Genomic DNA, 23,493 nt, shown 5'->3' on the forward strand with positions numbered 1-23,493 from the left:
TCACCTAGTGGAAGCATATAAATGCTGAAGAGAAGGGGGCCAAGCACTGAACCCTGCGGAACACCACAGGTAACACTAAATGGCTCAGATGTCAATTCGCCATATTTAACGCAGTGTGTCCTATCTGAGAGGTAGGATCTGAACCATAAGAGGATGTTTCCTGGGAGACCAATCCATTTGTCCAACCGTTCTAGCAAGATATTATGGTCCACTGTGTCAAATGCAGCACTAAGGTCCAGCAGCAGCAAAAGTGATTATGCGCCGGAGTCCATTGCCCGTAGGAGATCATTGGTTACCTTAATCAGAGCTGTCTCAGTAGAGTGGTTAGCCCTGAATCCTTAAGATTAACTTAAAAAAAACACGTGAAACTAAAGTACAAAGCATGAGCAGCTAAGAATAACAATAATGGTTAGTGAATAGCCATGGCTGCACCCAAGTGGCTATTAAGAGAGGCTAGAGGAGGAAACAATTAAAAAAAGTGAAAAGATAACTATCACAGTATGCGGCATCATTTGCTTGCACGACTATTGTGGAAGGTGACATTGAAAGACAAAGCAGGAGCAGCTAACAATGACAACAACGGTTAGTGGTGAGCCATAAAGTGCAGCCAAATGGCTCACATAACCGTCTCAATAAGGAAACACTGGGAAAAAATGTTCCTGATGCCTGAATCACAGGACTCAGCGACATTTTCTTGCATGACAGGCTGTGGAAAGTGAGTGACACGACAGGATTAAGCAAGAGCAGCCGAGAGGCTTATATGAGTGGCTTGAGAAAGAACATTTGGAAAAAAAGTGGAAGATGCCCGAATGTCAGGACATGGCGACCAACATATTTGGGGCTGAGTTGTCTGCGTTAAGTGATCGTTAAATGTTAAAAGCAGCACTGGGACAATTTACCTTCATTCGAGCAGCAATAGAAGTAAGATGGCGGCAAACCATTTTTCTTTTCAAATACATTTTCTTCTTAATTCAATTGATTTTGTTTCAATCCAGTAGCAATGAATATACATCAATAAAAACTGACAAAAAGTCAAATATCAGCCTGTTACAATGCTTGGTATCGGTACTGGCCCATTCCTTAAATAAAAGGTGATTCTTAGAAATGGAAACATTTATTTCAAAAGAGGTTTGACAGCATTTGTGGCTTGTAGTGCATTTAAAACAATAGTTTAATAATATCAATTAGTTTATATACAGTGATGTGAAAAAGTATTTCCCGCTTTCTGATTTCTTTGTTTTCGGCATATCTGTCACTCAAAAAGGTTTGAGATCATCAAATCAATTTTGATATCACAGAAACAACCCAAGGAAATACAAAATGCAGTTTTAAAATGTTGTTTTCATTCATTAGGGCACACAAAAATTGAGGCATATCTGGCCCTATGTTAAAGAGTAATCGACCCTTGAACTTAGTACAGAGTTGGGTCAGCTTTAGCAACAATAACAGAAACCAAATCGTATCTCATCTCATTAGCCGTACCGCTTATCCTCATTAGGGTCGCAGGGAGGCTGGAGCCCATCCCAGCCATCTTCGGGCAGTGGGCAGGGGACACCCTGAACTGGTTGCCAGCCAATCGCAGGGCACACGTGGACAGAGAAATCATTCGCTCATTCACACCTAGGGACAATTTGGACCGGCCAATTCACCTGAAATGCATGTTTTTGGAATTTGGGAGGAAACCGGAGTGCCCGGAGGAAACCCACGCAAGCACGGGGAGAACATACAAACTCCGCACAGAAAGTCTGGAGCTGGATTTGAACCCACGACAGGTTCCCATGACATGAACTGTGCCGCACAAGCGCTAACCACTGCGCCGCCGTGCTGCCCCAGAAACCAAATGTTTATGATAATTGAAAATTCAAGTCAAGTCAAGTCATGTTTATTTGTATAGCCCTTAATCAGAAAGTCTCAAAGGGCTGCACAGATCAAAGACTACAGTATTGCAAACTACGGACTTTTATGACAACATCATCTCATCTAAAACCTACATGAGGGCAAATACACATATTATCAACATAAAATATATTTTATTCATATGTTATAGAGTACAAGTGTGTTTTACGTTTTAAATGAGTCTTTCACAGTGCTTAGAGATTTTGGCCCACTCTTCTTAGCAAAATAATTTCAAATCTGCAATAGTGGGAGTATTTTCTTGCATTAACTTCCCGGTAAGGTCACACCAAAGCACCTCAGTTGGATTTAAATCAGGAATCTAGAACCTTCATTTTTTTAGAGCCAATCAGAGGATGACTTATTGGTATTCTTGAGGTCATTGTCCGGCTGCATGATCCATTAGCGCTCAAGTTCTAGGGCACAAACTGATGGCCGGACGGTCTCCTTCAGGATATACCAGAAATAGTTTTCCGGTAAATCAATACCAACCCCCCAGCATAGACCAAAACCTTATTTCTTCCTGCCCTAACCCAGAGGAAAAGTCCCAGTTATAAAATAAAGATCTTAATGATCTCATCTGATTACAGTTCGGCCACCATCCTTCTCTCCAAAGATGGCAAAATTTGGGTGGCGCCAACGCCGACTGGAATTCTTCTTAGGTGAACCAATAACTCCCCCAGATGAGAGTCTAAGCGCTATTTAGGATTATACCAATTCAACAACAACAACTATGTTATGTTGTTCTGGTCCTGAGGTAGAAAATCAGCCCCGGACAATTTACTGTTTATGATTCCACCATTAGAAAGTCAGAGGCCAAAAATGACATCCATGGGAGTTCCCAGGCTTTCGGGAAAAAAAAGTATCATCTCACATTTTCCAAAAATCATTTTGATTATCTTCAAGACTTTGAGAAATATTTTGTGGTGATTTCACTTTTTGGAAGGTGTGCAGCCCGTTACACAGGAGAAAAAAGGCACAGCATTTGACAAAAACAACATGATGCCAACAGTGTAGCATGGTGGTGGCAGTGAGATGATGTGGGGCTCCTTTGCTCCCTCAGGACCGGGAAGGTTGCTGTGTTTGATGGAATAATGAATTATGGTGTTTACCAAGAGATCCTGAAAGAGAATGTCTGACCATCAGTTCATGAGCTCAAACTCAAACGCTCTTGGATCATGCAGCATACAACAATGCGATAAGCACCACCATAAGTCCACCTCTGAATGTCTCAAAAAATCAAAATGAAGGTTCTGGAGTGGCCAAGTCAAAGTCTGGATTTAAATCCAATTGAGAATCTGTGGTTTGAACTTTGACGGGAAGTTCACGCCAGAAAATCCTTCAAACAATTTTTCAAAGAAGAATGGGCAAACATTTTTCCAAAGCACTGTAAAATACTCATTTCCTATTATCCCACACGTTTGATTTCTGTTATCGCCGCCAAAGGTGGCCCAACTTGCTATAAGGTACAGAAGGCAATTTCTTTTTTACATGAAGCCAGAGTTTTTTTTTTGCCTTAATAAATTAAATCAACAGTTCAAAACTGCATTTTGAATTTCTTTGGGTCGTCTCAGTGTGATATTAAAATGTGTTTGATGATCTGAAATCTTTGTGATAGTAATGATTATTACTAAAAAAAACAACAACACAGCAATCAGGAAAGGGGCAAATACTCTTCCACGGCACTGTACATATATATTTATATAGGGATAAATACTCATATTCCTGTCCTCATATTTTTCTACCTTGACCTTTGCCAGCTGTGACGTAACATGAAGAAAATGTGCAATCCGATTATTCACAGCTCTGTCTTGCCGATTCTTTCGTCATCGTGTGGTTCGTCCTTGAGCCATTTGTTATAAACATCCACAGGGTGAATGTTCCAGTGTTTGTGGAAGGAAATGGGCACCTGGTGAGCCAGCAAATCCGAAGAGTAGTCCTCTGGTCGAGCCTTAAAGGACGACAGAGTTGTGTGATAATCAGAAAATGCAGAATTATGATTCATAAAAGAGGCATACAAACTGCAGATTTGAAATTACCCGGCAAAAAATCAATTATAATGTCATTGTCAGAAAATTTGGGATGTGTTCTCTTTTTCTTTTTCTTTCCTCTCTTATTTTGAAGTAATTTATTTTTTCCAAAACAAATAAAATATTTTTCTAATTTTAAGAATCTATTTATCTTCTATTTTTCACATTTTTCATTTTCAAGTCAAGTAATATAGCACTTAATCACAAAAAAATATCAAAGGACTGCACAGGCCACAATTACACCGTCCCTGTTGTGTATGTAGTAGGGTTGTAGTCGGATTCAGAGACAGGCACGGACGGTACATTCATAGAGTGTTACTTAACTTTTCCTTCGGTAGTTCTCAAGCGCAAGTACAAGGCTGCGGATTAGTATACAGCGACACCGCAGGAAGGGGAGTGTATTACACAACACCACATATTCCCTTTTTGTTAGAATAGGACACAATAGGACTGAAACATGCAATAACTCTTCGGTAAGTATGAGCTTATAGAAAACATACATTTCAATATTCATTACCAGATTAGAGGTAAATATTTATCAAAGGTAAGCAATAACGTAAGGAAGTATACTGTCAATATCGGTAAGCAAAAGTGTGTAAACCTTGTAAACTTAAACAGACTGTATGAGGATCACATCATAAACAAACATGATAATTTTTTAAAACAATGAACATTCATCATGTCTTTTTTTTTTTTTTTTAAACATCACCACATCTTTTCTGTATCTTTTTTTTTAAGTCACATAATCTTGAAGCCATGCAGGAGCATGTCGTATTCTCGGTGCAATCGGAGAGGGATGTGGTGAGGTCACAGTTTCAGTTTCAGGTGGCTCAGCACCTTGGTTGCTTGGCAGGAGGCAAGCATCATTATCAGGAGGCTGTGGCGCTGAAGCAGCAGCACAGGTGGAAGAATGGGCAAGGTGGAAAGCATTCCACACCTTTCCATCAGACAGCAGATAAGTGGCTGGACCCTTTTTGGCTACCACTGTCAGTGAATTGGTGAACTTTGAGTGTCCTTTGGCAATGATTCCAGGTTTGCGGATGCGAACCGCAGAGCCAATCTGGAAGCTGGGTGATTTTGCACCGCGCCGTTTGTCGGTGTATCGTTTTGACTTCCGTTGTTTGTTTTCTATGTTTTGTAGCATGTTGCCTTTGTCAGCAGTGGGACGCATGGAGTGAAGACCTGTGATGTGAAGCTTTGTATTCATTGGTCTACCATGCAACAGTTCAGCAGGGGATACTGAAGTCACGGCATGTGGTGTGGCTCTGTAAGTCTGTAAAAACTCAGTGAAGAAGGCTTTCAGTGGTTTACCTTCGATGTTGGCTGTTTGTAGACAGTCCTTGAAGACTCTGTTGAAACGCTCAATTTCACCGTTGGCTTGTGGGTAGTACACAGAGCTGCGACGGTGTGTGATGTTCCTGTCACTAAGGAATGCTTCAAACTCGGTCGACACGAATTGAGGGCCATTGTCAGTAACAATTTCCTGTGGATTACCTTCTCTGCTAAACACAATGGAAAGAAAAGTCATAACAGAGGCAGAAGTAACATTTGAGCAGAAGGCAATCTCAGGCCATCGGCTGTAATAGTCAATGAGGGTGATGGCGAAAAGGCAATCAGCAGGCGCAGAGTGAATAGGACCAACAATGTCCACAGCAACCTTTTCCCAGGCAGCAGTTGGGGTAGGCACAGGCTGTAATGGTGCAGTACGTGTGGTTGCGGTTTTAGATAGATAGATAGATAGATATATACTTTATTCATCCCCGAAGGGAAATTCACATTTCCAGCAGCATCCCTGAGCTGAGAACAATCGAAAATAACACGGGAGCTGCTGGAGTGGCTGCTGGAGTGGCTGTCATGCTGCAAGCAGGTGGTGCATGATTTGATGGCAAGCTCAACGTGAGAATCCATTCCAGGCCACCAGTACAAGTCTCTCAGTCTTTGTTTTGTGCGGACGATCCTTGGTGTGTGGCATGAGCAAGTTGGATCATTTTTTCCTGTAGCTGTTGTGGTATCACAACACGATGAGTGCCACGCACAATGACACTGTTCTGCAAGGCAAGCTCATTTTGCACACGGAAGTATGGCACGATGAGGGGGTCAAGGCCTTTTGCAGTACGAGGCCATCCCTTCTGTATGTAGTGTCGCACCTTCTGTAGCACTGGACATTTCTGACATGCACTGGAGAGCTCATCAGCAGTGACTGCAGCAAAATCAGGAGACACAGCAGCCACCATCTCCATGATGCCATCATTTTCCAGTTTTGTCAGCTCCTCAGACGTCTTGTCACGCACGGCATATGGGAGTCTGCGTAGCTTTTCCTGGACTGGAGGGAGGTCTGCACGCACTTTAACTTTGTGTATAAAACCTGTAGCAACGCCTAAAGCATTTGTAGTGTTGACAGAGTGACTCATCTCCGATGCAGCAGGAGTTGTAATCTGCCCATCTTGTATGTGGAGGCGAAGTGCAGTGAACAGGTCCATTCCCAGTAGTGGAGTACCGTCAGGAACTACAGGGAGTGCAGAATTATTAGGCAAGTTGTATTTTTGAGGATTAATTTTATTATTGAACAACAACCATGTTCTTAATGAACCCAAAAGTCTCATTAATATCAAAGCTGAATATTTTGGAAGTTGGAGTGGGGCTTTTTTAGTTTTAGCTATTTTAGGAGGATATCTGTGTGTGCAGGTGACTATTACTGTGCATAATTATTAGGCAACTTAACAAAAAACAAATGTATACCCATTTCAATTATTTATTTTCATCAGGGAAACCAATATAACAGCTCAACATTCACAAATATACATTTCTGACATTCAAAAACAAAACAAAAACAAATCAGTGACCAATATAGCCACCTTTCTTTGCAAGGACACTCAAAAGCCTGCCATCCATGGATTCTGTCAGTGCTTTGATCTGTTCACGATCAACATTGCGTGCAGCAGCAACCACAGCGTCCCAGACACTGTTCAGAGAGGTGTACTGTTTTCCCTCCTTGTAAATCTCACATTTGATGAGGGACCACAGGTTCTCTATGGGGTTCAGATCAGGTGAACAAGGAGGCCATGTCATTAGTTTTTCTTCTTTTAGACCCTTTCTTGCCAGCCACGCTGTGGAGTACTTGAATGCGTGTGATGGAGCGTTGTCCTGCATGAAAATCATGTTTTTCTTGAAGGATGCGGACTTCTTCCTGTACCACTGCTTGAAGAAGGTGTCTTCCAGAAACTGGCAGTAGGACTGGGAGTTGAGCTTGAGTCCATCCTCAACCCGAAAAGGCCCCACAAGCTCATCTTTGATGATACCAGCCCATACCAGTACCCCACCTCCACCTTGCTGGCGTCTGAGGCGGACTGGAGCTCTCTGCCCTTTACCGATCCAGCCACGGGCCCATCCATCTGGCCCATCAAGACTCACTCTCATTTCATCAGTCCATAACACCTTAGAAAAATCGGTCTTGAGATTTTTCTTGGCCCAGTCTTGACGTTTCAGCTTGTGTGTCTTGTTCAGTGGTGGTCGTTTTTCAGCCTTTCTTACCTTGCCCATGTCTCTGAGTATTGCACACCTTGTGCTTTTGGGCACTCCAGTGATGTTGCAGCTCTGAAATATGGCAAAACTGGTGGCAAGTGGCATCTTGGCAGCTGTACGCTTGACTTTTCTCAGTTCACGGGCAGTTATTTTGCGCCTTGGTTTTTCTACACGCTTCTTGTGACCCTGTTGACTATTTTGAATGTAACGCTTGATTGTTCGATGATCACGCTTCAGAAGCTTGGCAATTTTAAGAGTGCTGCATCCCTCTGCAAGATATCTCACTATTTTTGACTTTTCAGAGCCTGTCAAGTCCCTCTTCTGACCCATTTTGCCAAAGGAAAGGAAGTTGCCTAATAATTATGCACACCTGATATAGGGTGTTGATGTTATTAGACCACACCCCTTCTCATTACAGAGATGCACATCACCTGATATGCTTAATTGGTAGTAGGCTTTCGAGCCTATACAGCTTGGAGTAAGACAACATGCATAAAGAGGATGATGTGGTCAAAATACTCATTTGCCTAATAATTCTGCACTCCCTGTATGTAGAAGTCAGTATGTGCACTCTGGTTGCAGTATGTAGCAGTAAGTTGAAGACAGCCCAACACTGGAATTAGCTTCTTCATGTAGGTCACCAGACGTACAGTAGGCTTTGAGAGATGCAAGTGCATGAATGATTGTCTGTAAATTCTCTCTGACAGAATTGAGACTGCTGAACCAGTATCCAGAAGCAGGTCAGTAGTAATAGACTGTTCATCATTCGCATGGAGAGCAACTGTACACGTAAGGCGCTTTGGGACTGCAGCTGTAGGGGCTACATGACACACAGTAAGTTCTGGGACAGTAACTTCTCTTACTGATCGAGAAGGAATTGAGCTGCGGCACACTTTACTAAAATGTCCAATTTTTTCACATTGGTTGCATTTTGCATTTTTAGCAGGGCAATTGGGGTCATTTGCTAGATGACAGTTGGAGCCACAACGGTAGCAGGTTTTGTGTTGATTCCTTCTATCTCTCGAGCGCTTTGTATGCATACTGCTCTGATTCCTTTTATCTCTTTGTTGCACAAGCTTCACAGGAACGTCGGGCACGTGCACAGGAGCAATAGCATTAGCTTCTGACATTGATGGTACAAAGAAATTCTCTAGCGCATCACAGGCGGATTTGTAAGAAGTGCCAGTGTCGGGAAGGGAAAGAAAAATTCTCTGCCCTTCTGTGCCTAAACAGTGCAGCAGTAGTGCGCGTTTTCGTTTGTCTGGCATTTCGTTAGCAGTCAATGCTTGCAGGTAATTTTCGAACATCTGAATCCACGTAGTGTACAACATCATAGGCTCACCCGGGGTTTCAAGCAAAGCAAGGGGTTGTGAGATTCTGATCCAAGTCATCCTCGCCGCCAATATGTTGTGTATGTAGTAGGGTTGTTGTCGGATTGAGAGACAGGCACGGACGGTACATTCATAGAGTGTTACTTAACTTCTCCTTCGGTAGTTCTCAAGCACAAGTACAAGGCTGCGCATTAGTATACAGCGACACCGCAGGAAGGGGAGTGTATTACACGACACCACAGTCCCTTAATCTGACATCGGCACGCGGGCAAGGTTTAACTCAAAAACCTTAGCATAAGAAAAACAAGAAACGTTGAGACAGGGCCACACAAGTGGCAATTCCCATTCAACTGGCCAGGCTGCAATAGATGTTGTATTGGGTAACAATACACTTAATATATTTAATCAAGTTTTCAAAAATATGATATACCGTAAATTCCGGACTATAAGCCGCTACTTTTTCCCTAAACTTTCAACCCTGCGGCTTATTCAGTGAGGCGGCCAATTTATGTTATTTTTCTAACGGCCGCCAGCGGCGCTCGAGTACAAAAGGTAAGATTTAGACTGCAACTTCTTAGCTTGTGCACAAATTAAATTAGCGTAGACATGTCCTCATCATGCAAATTGCAAAAGGAAAGGCACATGACGCAACTTTCAAGCCAAACGCATTCGAGCAGTCCGATATAGAAGGAAACAGAGCTACCGCATGTAAACTATACTTTCCGAGCGTAATGCTAGCGTGTTTTTGAATAAGGGAGCGTGGGACGACGTCTATATGACAAAGTATCTTTCCCATACTGAAGGAGGACAACTTTGATGACGTCAGATATAACGGTTTGAACAATTTTATTGACACTAGTAACATCAAATAAACAATGTGAGGTTTGAACATTTTTTCTCGACAATCTTAACAGCAATTAAGCATGTTCACAATTTTGTTTTATCTGATAATATGACGTTTTCACATTTTAACACACAATTTCATTATATCATATCCCATCAATATGAGTTTTTATCGTTACCGTGCTTACTACAAGAACGGTATGTTTTTTTTTGACAGAGTTGTTTACTGTGTTGCGAGCGTGTTACTAGTAGCGTTTTGCTACCCTTCAAAAGCATGGTTTGGGATGAAAGTTATAATATTATTACTAAAGCTTTGAAAACTCTCTCGGTGTACCGTCTTTCTTTGTAAATATGTGTAACCATTTATAATATGTATTTGCAACTGTATATTTTTGTAATGTATTTATTTTAGAAACTTATTCTGATGTTTTGTACGAGCAAATGAGAAAGAAGGGGCGGGGCAAACGCGGGCTGACGGGAAGTGGAGTAAAGGTGAGACGTGTTTGTGGACGCGGCCGACAATAGTGGATATATATTTTTCCCACCCTTACCTTTGGAAATATACACTTTTTTCCTTGGATTACTTTCAACGGGCACCTGGACTCTACAGGTCTGCATTAAATCATAAGTACTGGTATCATTTTCCGTTTATTTTGCCGGCTGTGTGTTTTGGACTGTATCGGGTATGGGTTAATATCGTGTTTGTATTGCATTATTTCAATGTGGGCGCATGCAGCTAATATGCATTCTAATATACAGGTTCCAAAAAACGGTTTTCCTCCCGAAATGTGGTGGGTGCGGCTTATAATCAGGTGCGCTCTATATTCCGGAATTTACGGTACATTTTATCTTCCCCCCAACCCTACTGATGATAAGAGGTGCAGAGAATGGATGGATATTTTATCAGTCGTTTCAAATAAAAAATCTAATAAGATCTTACTGATTTGATTGAAGACAATTTGCTCATTTTAAGGATATTGATATTTTCTCTTTTACCTTTTTTAGATTTTATTTCATAGATCTTATTGTTTTTAAAAATAATAATTGTATTTAATAAATACAGTCTTGCTCATTTTGAGGATACTTTTGCTATATTTCATATGTTTTATTATTTTTGTATTTATTTTTTATTGTTACACATATTGGGCATCATGTAAATCTGTTAATAAACAACAGGGTAGACTGCTGGAAGTGTGAATTTCCCTACGGGCATGAATAAAGTATCTATCTATTCACAATATTAGTCACATATTTTATCTCGTTCCTCCGCACCCCCAAAATATTTCACTACTAGCTCAGTTTAATAAATATTTAAACCAATATCAGAAAAAATACTTAAAATATAAACAAATAAATTCCCTTTTTTTCTTATTTCATTAGTATTTTATAAAGTGTATCTTGTTTAAAACATCTTACTTACAAAGGGAGACAATTTTCTTATTTATAAAAAAATTCATCCAAGATGAGAAAAAATACATAAACAATTTTATCTTATATCTTATGTTTTAATTATATATTATTATTAATTTATGTATTTTACCTTGTTTATCATTTTTAAAAAACTATTATTCATCAATTATAAAATGAGATACAATTTTATTTTAAGACCTATTTGAACCAAGATCAGGAAAGAATATTTAAATACAAAAAATACAATCTATGTGTATTTTAAACATAAATTGTCATATTCGCTAGATAAAATACATGAGAAAAAAATATATTATATGAAATATCCCAAATTAAATATCGTACATACATTAAATATATTTAAACTAAGATAAATGCATGTTTCAAAACAGAAGAAGGAAGCGGCCTATCATTCCATTCCGAGTTGGAGGAGTTGTTTAGGAAAAATAACACCTAAGATGAATATTTAATTGGATTAAGTGATTTGAGTGAAGCTGAGTTAAGCATGCTCTCTATGCTACAGACAGTTATCTGAATAACTCTAAATATGTTACGTTGTCACTGATGGGCGTGGCCTAAAATATCCAAGTACATGTAATGTTAGTATACCTAACGTTTTTTTTTCTTTTTTTCTTGCCTTTCAAGACGACATATTTGTTTTTTGCTGTTGGATTTTATCAAATAAATTCCCCCCAAAACGTGCGACTTGCATGTGATGCACGTTTTTTCTTTGTTAATTATGCATTTTTTGGCTGGTGCGGCTTATACTCCGGAGCTACTTATAGTCCTAAAAATAAATTGATCGACCTGCAAATATTTATATTTTTTTTTTGCTAATTATTTACATCAATCTTTTTTTTTTTTTTTTAATAAACAGAGTTTTGTTTGTTTTTATCATTAGGAGGTGCAAGATAAAACACACAGTCCCTTTGAACTTTAAAAGGGAATACATTGGACAAACAACTCAAGTCCTCATGGAGCCAATTAATTTGTTATCAATCTAAGAAGCTAGTGGTGAGCGGAAGATAATGTATCACCTGATGGAAAAGCGGACAGTGTGTGGCAGGGATCTGGAGAGCACTGAGGCACATTCCCAGCACCATGTCGTCCGGCGCGTCATCACTGTAGCATTTGCAGCCACTTTTCAGGAGTTGCTGCACTGCTTTCTTGCTGAACACCATGCTGCACTCAAACACACATTAGCAGGTATGCACGAGGGCTCAAGAGCAATTTGTCATGTGAAAAAACACATCTCTGAAATTGTTTTTTGTGTTTTCTTTTTCATCATTTAAATCGGGATTCAGGAAGGTATGGCGTGCACAGGCTCTGGCATAACTAGTATTTCATAGAGTAAATCAGATCATCAAATGTCACATAGTGAAAATAATTGCGCTGAAGAATTAGCTCTTTTCTGGCTAAGTGGTTTGCCAGCTTTGTTTTAATTTTGTCTCTAAGGTACATTGTGTAATTTTTGACCAATAAATGACACTGTATTGTCTAATGCGAAGAAACAACAGTGACAAATGAGATGCCATGCAAACATGGCAATGACTACGAGGTATTGATTCCGCTATGTAAAAAAAATACAAATTTCTCGACCTAGGAATATTTTTAAAAATTACCATTGGTATGATAGTTCATGTATTTATTTTCAGATATATTCATGTATTTTCATGGATTGCACATTATTCAAATCTATGTTCATATTTTATTATATTTTGCTTTGATGCCTCTTTTGAGCCAACAAGGTTCCTAATCTCTGTGTCACAGAATTAACTTATCTTTTCTTGTCACTGTTATGTGGAAAAAAAAATATCTTTGAAATTCGTGTTTTATTTATTCACAACAACAATGCCTGGCTTGGCATTCCTGTGCATTCTACATGGGTGAGGTGTTTTGGGCCATGGTTTGTTGAAAGAGCGCCAAGAAGCCACTAGGTAATCCCAAAAAGCTGCATTGCTGAATGCACTTCCATAGCTGCTTGTTAACGAAAGCAGATGTTTATCGATTTTGTTTCATTTAGTCGGCATTTGGGTTTATTAGTGGTGGCTTGACACAAAACCTAGCTAAAATCACTCCCAGAAGCCTAAACTACAACTGTGTAAATGTTAACGAACATTGGTTCAGCTGTTTCAGGGCCTATAAGAGACGTGCGAACACATAAGCATGCGATTTGGAATTTATTTACCGGATTACCGTATTTTCCGCACTATAGGGCGCACCGGGTTAGAGGGCGCACCCACAAAAAATAGTTTTTGGTCCTATATCTTCCATACATAAGGCGCACCGGATTATGTTATTACAATGGGAACGTCGACAAAACAGTCAGATAGTTCAGTCAAACTTATTACCCCCTTAACATTACGAAAGCTTGCAAAGGAGCAAATACTGTACGTGTCTCAGACATATACGGAAACAGTTTCTGTACGATATCACTCAAATGCATCGTTCCAAATATCATTCGGAAGGTTAAAGTTTGGGGATTCAAGAAATGCAAACCATTCCTTAGTTTCTATTTAGTTTTTTGCTCGCAACTTTACTGTGTATATGAAAATAAACACTTGGAATTGAGTTTAATTTAAAAAAAGACCCATCACAGAAACATCAAGATGACTCTGAAACAAGATACGGGGAAAAAATATAGCCATAGTAGCTCACCGAAGTTGTTGCGTTCAATAATAATGTGCAACCATGGTCCTCTTATATCCGTGAGTGTAGTAAATCCAGGAGAGTAAAATATTTACAAATACAGAATAGTAATACATTTTTTCTCTATGCCGTAGACAACCAAACTTGCTATTCACATTCATCTTTTTCGGCCAATTGCAGGCTTTGTTTTGCCCCTTTAGCCTATACGAGCCTTTAAATGATAAAAAGGATCCGCCTCCTTTACCTCCGAATAACTTTAGCCAATAGTGATCGATTGAAATGATGATTGACACATTGGCTGGGAAATGAAACACCGGCATATGTATCCCAGCATACACCGCGGATCACATCGCCTACAAGGAAAAATCTAGTCGGCGGCTGCTTGCCTTTGTTGTAAGACCTGGCGAGTTAAAATTGATCCATATATAAGGCGCACTGTATTATAAGGCGCATGGTCAGTTTTTGAAAAAAATAAAGGCTTTTAGGTGCACCTTATAATGCGGAAAATACGGTATTTACTAGATTTAGATCTGGTGTCTCCAACATTTTTCCAATTGAGACCGAATGTTTTTGTCACTAATTAGCACAAAGGGAACCCAGTTTTATATGCATTTCTTAAATAAGAACTTATAATAATAATAATAATAATAATTTCCTTGTATTGTCATTCTGTGTAACAATGTACACAGAACGAAATGTCGATTACACCTGACCCGTTGTAGCGAGCCGATGCAGCCGCAGCCAACAGAGGGCGCCGCCAACCACTTTTTAAGTCTTAGGAATGACTCGGCCGAGGCGCGAACCACCGACCTCCCAGTCTCAAAGCGGGCGCCTTACCATCTAGGCTACTGAGCTGGTTATCATGTTATTACTATGTTGTCACTATATTATAACGAGGTTAATCATTGGGAAAATGGTTAAATAGACTAAGCCTATCACAAAAAAAAAAAAAAAAAATTACCACAAAATCACAATGACCCAGCACTGGCAAGCTATTTTAAGAACAGGGCTGCGGGCACCTAAGTTGCCTCCAGGGGGCACCCTGGTGCCCATTGGCACCATGTTGGAGACCCCTGATTGCTATATTAAAGAGATATTCATTATAACACACTGCACATTGTTTTATTTCAAGATGAACATGTAATAAAATACTTCAAAGAAAAAAAACTAAGATAAATAAAGAACAGTAGGATATCTACTAGATTGGGCTTGTAGATTGGCTAAGTTATAAGTGCTTCAGAACTATAGTGCAATGAGATTAGCGGCGTCATAGTGACACAATTATTAAGGAACTCATAAAATATGAATATTCATTTTCATAGACATAGACAACATAATATTTTACAGTGTTTCAGTCTTATTATTAAAGCATACAGGAATAACACCACAATATGGAGTACTGTAGGTGTTTTGTTTTAATTTTTAGTACAAATAATGCCACTTAAAAGTAAAAAAAAATCTGACAGCATGTAGCTTCTTCCAGGGTTTGTAGACCCTTTTCATGGACAAATTCAAGCACTTTCAAGGCCATTTTTTCAATTTTACACTACGTTCAAAATAAGAAATCCAGTGCCGAGCAAAATAATGTTTTTTTGTTGTTGACTCTGGTGACTAAAATAAAGTCGCCATCTTGTTACTGGCACATACTTCTAGTCTTGGAGACTGCTGATCTTTTGCCTTTTTGTTTTACTTATTTTAATTTGTATTTGCATATTCAATGAATTTGTGTTGTTGTTTAACTTTATTTATTTTTTTTAACTTTTTATTTCTCACACCAATTTTGACAGCGGTTTGATTCCACCATCTTACATCAACACAAAATATATACACTTGACACACTCATAAATAACAGAAGGAACAACAAAGAAGAAAAAATGCTATTAATAGAAAAGAAGAATAAATGCTCATACAATAAATCCATACAAAAAGAACTATATATATATATATATATATATATATATATATATATATATATATATATATATATATATATATATAATTAATAAATCAAAATATACACCCAAAGAAAGAAAAAAAAAAGAAAAAAAACACACATAATAAATAGGGGGAGGTGTTTAGACATCAAGTAAAATTTGTGTGATAGGCTTCCATCTTTTCTCAAATTGGTCAAGTTTCAGTTGAAGTCTTGCAGTGATTTTTTTCCATAATGTACATTTGCTTTAATTTGTCTCTCCATTGTTTTATGTCAGGCGGTTGTGGTTTCAGCCAGGACACTGTGATCATTTTCTTTGCTACCAGAAGCATTACCCTTAGTATATATTTCTGTTGACCAGATAGTAATTCTTCTGGCAAAATTCCTATTATGTAAGCCTTTGGGTCCAACCGCAACTCCCAGCCAGTGATTAATTTTATTTCTCTCTGGATACTTCTCCAAAAATTTGATATTACAGGGCAATTCCAGAAAATATGCGTAAAGTCTCCGACCCCCCCACAGTTACGCCAACATAGATTCGAGGTATTTTTATATTTTGAAGTGATAGAGGGTGTATAGAAGAATCACATTTTTACTTTCCATTCAAACTCCCTCCATGTGGGGCTGTTGGTTATTTTGTGTCCCTCTTTCAATGTTTTTTCCCATTCGTTGTCTTTTATTGCTACATTAGTTTCTTGTTCCCATTTTTCCTTAACTGCCATGTCCTCATTACTGAGATCCCTTCTCAGGGCTTTATATAGTTTTGATATAACCCCCTTTATTGATTGTCCTTTTGTATATGATAGTAATAATTCCTCTACCTTAGTTGGCTCCTAACATATTTTCCCCCATTCCTCGTGTTTCTGGAGGTAATGCCTTAGTTGCAAATATTTGTAAAAATCATTTCTGGGTAGGTCAAATTCTTGTTGGAGTTGTTCAAATGTTTTCATTGCCTGTGCTTCCAATACTTGGGTAATCAACATCAGTCCTTTTTGGGCCCATTTTTGAAACCCTACCTCCATAACCCCAGGTTTAAAGTCTGGATTTTTCGCTATTTTGGTAGCCCTATTCACAGATCTTGATATTTTTAATTTTTTTTGTATTGTTGACCAAGTTTTAATAGTTCCCTTAATCCATTCATTCTGGATTTTTAATTTCTTCCACCTCGTGACTGATATGTATGGTAACGATTCCACAGGCATATTTGGACAAGATCGCTGCTCCATGTCCACCCATATCGTATCTTTGTCTGTAGTAATCCACAAGATGAGTGCTTTAATTTGAGCTGCCCAATAGTAATATTTAATATTGGGTAGGTCTAGGCCCCCCTTTTCTTTGGGAGCTAACAGGGTTTTGTATTTTATTCTAGGTTTCTTGTTTTGCCAAAGGAATTTTGCTATCAACTTATTTAACATTTTAAATGTGGATGCCGGGATCAGAATTGGAAGGGATTGAAACAGAAATAATAGTCTTGGTAATATGTTCATTCTGATTGTTTCTATCCTGCCGATAAGACTTAAGGGCAAAATTTCCCATTTTTCCAAATCTTTCCTTATTTCTTTTATCAACATTCCATAATTTGCATCAAACAGCTGTGTGGAATGTGGTGTAATGGTCACCCCCAAATATTTAAACCCTTTATTTGTCCATTTAAAATCAAATCTTTCAATCACATCTGTTGGACATTTTCCTGATATCATCATTGCTATTGATTTGCTCTCATTATTTGAATACCCAGCTACTTCTCCATATATTTTAAGGCTCTCCAACAGTGGTGGTATTGATAACGAAGGTTCCTCCAGCATTACCAACAGGTCGTCTGCAAACAATGATATTTTATGTTCTGTTCCTCCTTCATCAAATATCCCCCTTATTTGCTCATTTTGTCTAATTGATTCTGCGAGTGGTTCTATGCTTATTGCAAACAAGAGTGGGCTTAAACAATCCCCTTGCCGGACTCCTCTTTTGATTTCAAAGAAATCTGAACAGTGACCATTTACTCTAAAACGAGATTTAGGATTTTTATAGATTATTTTCACCCATTCAACAAATATTGGAGGGAAGCCAAAAGCTATAAGTGATTGATGTAAGAAGCTCCATTTCACCCCATCGAAAGCTTTTTGTGCATCCAAGCTCAGTAACATCGAGGGTTGGGTCTTAGATTTTGTGCTCGTAATTATGTTTAGTATCCTCCTAATATTGTTTGCACCCTGCCTTCCCGGAATAAACCCTGTTTGATCATTTCTAATTAATTTCGCTATAAATTTCTGCATTCTTTTTGCAAGTATGCTTGTAAGAATTTTTAGATCATTACAAAGTAAACTAACTGGTCTATAGCTTTCACACAATATTGGATCTTTTCCTTCTTTGTGCAGGACTGTTATGATGGCTTCCGACCATGATTTGGGGGGATCTCCTTTTGTTAGAGCATAGTTAAATACTTTCTGCAGTACTGGTGTTAATTCTTCCTCAAAGCTTTTGTAGAACACCCCCGGGAATCCATCCGTTCCTGGTGATTTATTTATTTTTAAGTTATTTATTGTATCTTGTATTTCCTGTTTTGTAATGGGGCGAATAATTTCTAATGTATCCCCCCCTGTTAGTGTCGGTAAATGTAGTTTTCCTAAAAAGTTTTGTGCCATGTAGTTATCTAAGTCATTTTCTGAGTCCTTGTATAATTCTTTATAATAATCTGCAAATGCTTCTGCTATACCTTTGGGTTTTACTAAACATTGTTTAGAGATAGGATGTTTTATTTGTGATATAATTCTATCTGTTTGGGCCTTTTTAAGTTGGAAGGCTAGCAGTCGACTGGCTCTATTGCCCATTTCATAGTATCTCTGGTTCACAAAGCGCAGAGCCCCTTCTGCTTTATTTGTCAAAAGTTCATCTAATTTGCTTCTGGTTGTTTTTAATACCTGTAATCTGGATTCACTTGGTGTTTTTTTATGTTCTTCTTCTAGTTCCTTAATCTTATCCTCCAATTCCTTCTGATTCTTTAAGCGTATTCGTTTCAGCCGGGACGATATTTCAATTAATTTCCCCCTTATTACAGCTTTCCCTCCTTCCCATAATATTGATGGAGAAACCTCATTGTTGTCATTGATTTGGAAATATTCTTTTATACAACGTTTTATTTCCTGTACTACGTTTTTATCTGAGAGGAGAGATACATTCATCCTCCAATACCTAAAATGGGGTTCATTGTCTAAACTTAGTTTCAAAGTAATTGGAGAATGGTCACTTATAGTAATATTCTCTATACCACACTCTACTACTGTATGCATATGTTGTCTTGAAATGTAAAAGTAATCAATTCTCGAATAGCTGCCATGTGGGTTTGAATAGAAAGTATAGTCTTTAGTTTGGGGATTCTTCTCTCTCCATGGATCTATCGATCCCAATTCTTTAGTTATGTTATTCAACACCCTCGACCTCTTTGTATTTGTTCCATGTACTGAAGGATACTTGTCCACTTTGCAATTCTGTACAGTGTTAAAGTCACCTCCTATAAGTAACATTCCCTTCGCACAGTTGGTTATTACTTTAGCTAATACTTGAAAAAATGTCCCCTTTTCCTCAACTGGTGCATAAACATTCATTATTGATATTTCCCAACCGGCCATTGACCCTATAATCATTATATATCGCCCCAGATTGTCCTTCACTTCTTTTTCGACTTTAAACGCCACCCCTTTTCCAAGTAAAATTGCTACTCCCCTCCTTTTACCATAGGATGCGTAGAACACCTGGTTCACCCATTCTCTTTTTAGCTTCTTATGTTCAATCTCGGTCAAATGTGTCTCTTGTAATAAGGCTATTGAGCTCTGCAATGTCTTGAGTTGATTCAATATCTTCTTTCTCTTGATGGGGTGGTTTAGCCCATGTACATTATATGAAACAATATTTAGATTGCTCATGCTTTGTATTGAGTCTCACTGATTTTTGAAGCATACAGAAACACTACATTAATTACTAACACCTCCATTGACAAAACAAACCAAATTACTAACAAACATATTGACAAGCACACATAATTTCCCACCAAAAAGAAAAAAAAACACACCCAAAAAACAAAAACCCATGTCTTCCAAGAGTCCAATTGGAGAGTTGTGGCTACCCTCCTGGAAATATGCACTCAGTGCATGAACAACTTTTGTACCGTCGTCCATAGTTATAACTAACTAAATATTTTAAAGTAGCTCTATGCCAATATATATACATTGTTTTAATTTAAAGATAACAATTTTACTTGGTATTTTACTTACTTCTAACTTATTGAATTTATAATAGAAAGGGCAGATATGGTCCTTACTCTTTCTCCCCAAATCCGAATATGGCTTCGTTTTGCTCCATAGGAGCTTGTAAGTCACCTTCTATGATGGGGGTGTTCCCTTGTCTTCCTCTCGATTCCGGTCACTGTGGTCCAAATGTTCTTTGACGACATATTTTGCAGTGTCTCCCTGTTGTCCTCTTCCACTTCGATCCCCATTTCTTTTAGCAATGTTGCTGCCTCCATCAGTGTAGAGAATGTTCTTGTTCCTGAGTCCAAAAACATCTTCAGCTGGGCGGGATATGGTGATTGTGCCTTTACGTTCTTTTCCTTTAACTTATTGATAACGTCCCTTACTTGTTTCCTCTTTTTTTGGATTTCTGTGGTGTAATCTTGGTTGAAGTAAACGGTCTTGCCTTCGTACGTTGTCTTCTGCTTCCATGCTTCTTTCATTACGGATTCTTTCACTACGTAGTCGGTGAAACGTACGATAATTGCCCGTGGCAGTGCTTTACCATGAGACTTGTTCACCAGTGAGCGGTGTGCCCTCTCAATGCGCACATCCATATGTTCTGTTGTCAGAATGTTCGATTTAATAAAGTTTGTTATGAAGCCGATTGTGTCGTTTTTTTCGGCACCCTCCGGAATCCCATGAATTCTTATGTTGTTCCGCCGTGATCTCGACTCCAAGTCTTCACACTTTGTTGCTAGTTTGGCAGTTTGTTGGAGCAAGGAGAATGTTAATTGTTCTAGTTTTGACGTTCGCTCTTCCGTGTTAGCATGTGGCTCCTCCATGCTTTCCACCCTCCGTTCCAGCAACCCAGTGCGCTCCAGAAGTTTTTCGATGCTTTTTTCCAGTCTTGTCATCGCAATCTTGTTCTCCCGGGCTGCTTCCGTGTGTTCTTGCCGTAATTTACGGATTTCATGGAGGATGGCCGGGTCACGTCCTTCGTCATCCGATGACATTCCTTCTGCTCCCTCGATCTTTTTCTCCTTAGCGCCCTTTTCCTCAACAAGTTTCCCCTTCTTGACCATGTTTTGTTAAAGAATTTCTCATAAATATGAGTCACAATTTGTACCCTTTCTGTCTTCCTCCAAGTAAGTATTACATTAATCTTTAGTGATTTTTGTCAGAGCTACTTTCCTTGCTGCCGTCTACCTCATTGCGCCACCGGAAGTCCCGCTGTTGTTTAACTTTAAATCTGCTCAGTATGTAAAAGTTAAAACTGTTTTGTATTTTCCTTTTTTGTTTTGTTAAAGTTTCATGTGTCATTCAGGGATCTCCTGCAAAACATATGAAATAACTAACTACTAAATAATTTTGTGCAAAGTTTTATTGATAAAATACCCCCCCAAATAATAATAATAAAATAAACAATCTGAGGAGCATTTGGGAGCGGAGCCAAAAGAGGCGGTTTCTAAATAGAACTGTCTTCTTGGGTGCGACCAATAGGGGACGGTAACGCTTCACATGACAACGCTAGAATGACAAGTCACCAGAGCAGCGTGTCGGCGTAATTTTCACACACATGAAAAAACAAAAAATTAAAATTACTCATTTATTGAATGTTTCAGTCAGACTGAAACATGGTAATGGCAAAAAGAAAATCAAGCATTTTTAAGCACTTCACACAAAACTCAAGCATTTTGCTTCCCTTGAAAACAAAACAACAATGACATTGAAGCCTTTTCAGGGAATTCAAGCACCCGGACGAATCCTGCATGTAGATACTGCTGACGGATCTTTTATGATTAGTGGCCTTATTCTCTCATCTTAATCTGCATTGCAAACCCACAAGCTTCATCACAGTGATTGACATTTTTGTCAAAAGAAAGGATAACGAGATTTGTGCAAGCTCACCCGCCGCCTCCTGTGATGTAGCCATAGCCACCATGGCTGAGTCCGTACCCGTAGCGCTCGCCCAGGTACACAGCTTCGGATGGCCGGTAGCAGCTGAGCAAGGATCGAAGCCTGGGGAGGCTGAGCACAAACACACAAAAAAACGCAAAAAACACACACATAAAAGAAAATAAGTGCAGTTCATCCTTTCTGCTGTATTACAGTGACCATGTTTATTTTATTTATTAAGGCAGGGTCAGCATCAAGCGTCTCTGAAGCCGGACGCAGCTTCTTAGCATTTCCTAGTGCAGGGGTCGGGAATATGTGGCTCTTTTCATGAGTACAAATGGCTCGGAGATAAAATAGGACTTGTGCAATTTTTTTAAATCATTTTGTTACATGCAGATCAGTTCAGTCCAGTATTTATGGGACACAATTTTAACTGCAGTTCATGGTCGCAGTCTCACTCCAAAAGAAATCCAATTTGGCTTTCGTTAAATAATCCTTTATACAGAAGCTCATTAAACAAGCTATGTTCATTGTTGAGACACTTTATGATCAAAAGCCACATAGCAAACTTCAACCCAAAACAAACTTTTTACCCAAAAGCTGTAGCAAAGCACCTAGAGCAATTTGATTGGGTAAGCGGTAGGAATGGGTGTAGCTATACACAGGGCGTGCGCGGTGTATAGCTAGCACCGTCTGCACTGAAGGTAAATATGTTGGCACTGTATCCTTGTTTGCCATCATTAGTGACATTCTTACAAAATAACTGCTTGCACCTTGTTATGACACCATTATTTAGGACGAAAAGGCCAGTCCACATAAGCCTCAACACTCTTAAGAAACTGCGTTAGGGAGACGGACTTTAAAAGGCACAGTAAACTTATATTGATATGGGACACAGGCTTTGGCATTTTTTTTATAGATTTTATCAAAACATCAAACATTACCGGGTGAAATAAAATGCGCTGAAGAAAAAGATTTTGCCTGGTGATTTTGTAAAATTTTGTCTTAAAATATATGGAGTGGCTCTCTCTCAAATGTAAAAAAAAAACATTTGCTTATATGCCTCTTTGGGTCAGAAAGTCCCAGACCCTTGCCCTAGAGCAGGGGTGTCAAAGTCAAATGGACGGAGGGCCAAATAAAACATTTGGCTACAAGCCGACGGCCGGACTGTCCAATCTTTACTGAAACCAAGATTTAACCTACTGAAAACACAACAAATATATTACAATATGATTGGATAAATAAAGCAATATTTTCTTATGACTCTGTCAGTCATTTTTAATTTCAGCAGGCACAAAATACAAATGTCCTTTATATAAAAAACTCATAACATATCTCATAACAACAACTCATAACCATTTTCTATCATTCAATCATCTGAAATTATTAAAAAGAAATATTGCCTCGAAATACAATAAAATAAAGTGCAAAAATCTCTTGTTACTTAAAACCAATAGCAATCAACACACTGGACCTCATCTGTCCTGCTCAAATGTACATTGACTTTCCTTTCTGTGCTTTCTCTGGGTTAGTGTGAAAAAAAGGAATTACTGATTAACAAATAATAACAATCAAAAGTCATTTTCCCTGCTAAATAGGAGACAATTTTATCAAAAGACTGTTGTCCACATCAAGATCTATTTTCCATGAAAAGCCGAAAAACAAGAAACACTCCCAGGACAGAGTCGGCAAACAAAAACAACATAGTCAACATAGACAATAAAGCTTTAAAATACCCGAGGGGAACAACAAAAAACGAGACC

The 23,493-nt window shown here is 38.8% G+C and overlaps 2 protein-coding genes across 2 annotated transcripts in view; both read right to left on the reverse strand.

The window, feature by feature from the left end:
- Positions 1–1,866: 1,866 nt before the first annotated feature.
- b3glcta (beta 3-glucosyltransferase a) overlaps positions 1,867–23,493 on the reverse strand; it is a 103,004-nt gene continuing 81,377 nt past the window's right edge. Inside the window, exons 14-16 of the mRNA XM_088345855.1 lie at positions 21,743–21,862; positions 12,064–12,208; positions 1,867–3,844 (exon numbers count right to left, since the gene is read on the reverse strand). Coding sequence (XP_088201981.1) covers positions 3,692–3,844; positions 12,064–12,208; positions 21,743–21,862 — 418 coding nt within the window. The 3' untranslated portion in view covers positions 1,867–3,691. The remainder of the gene's footprint in view (positions 3,845–12,063; positions 12,209–21,742; positions 21,863–23,493) is intronic.
- Positions 3,860–8,940, reverse strand: LOC148357451 (uncharacterized). The gene is made up of 2 exons (XM_088345856.1): positions 8,788–8,940; positions 3,860–6,429 (listed from the first exon to the last, which is right to left on the reverse strand). Exons 1-2 carry the CDS (start codon positions 8,834–8,836, stop codon positions 5,855–5,857), a joined length of 624 nt encoding a protein of 207 aa, XP_088201982.1. The 5' UTR covers positions 8,837–8,940; the 3' UTR covers positions 3,860–5,854.

Source organism: Urocampus carinirostris, chromosome 10, assembly GCF_059441175.1.
Source record: "Urocampus carinirostris isolate Australia breed hairy pipefish chromosome 10, RoL_Ucar_1.0, whole genome shotgun sequence".
NCBI lineage: Eukaryota > Metazoa > Chordata > Actinopteri > Syngnathiformes > Syngnathidae > Urocampus > Urocampus carinirostris.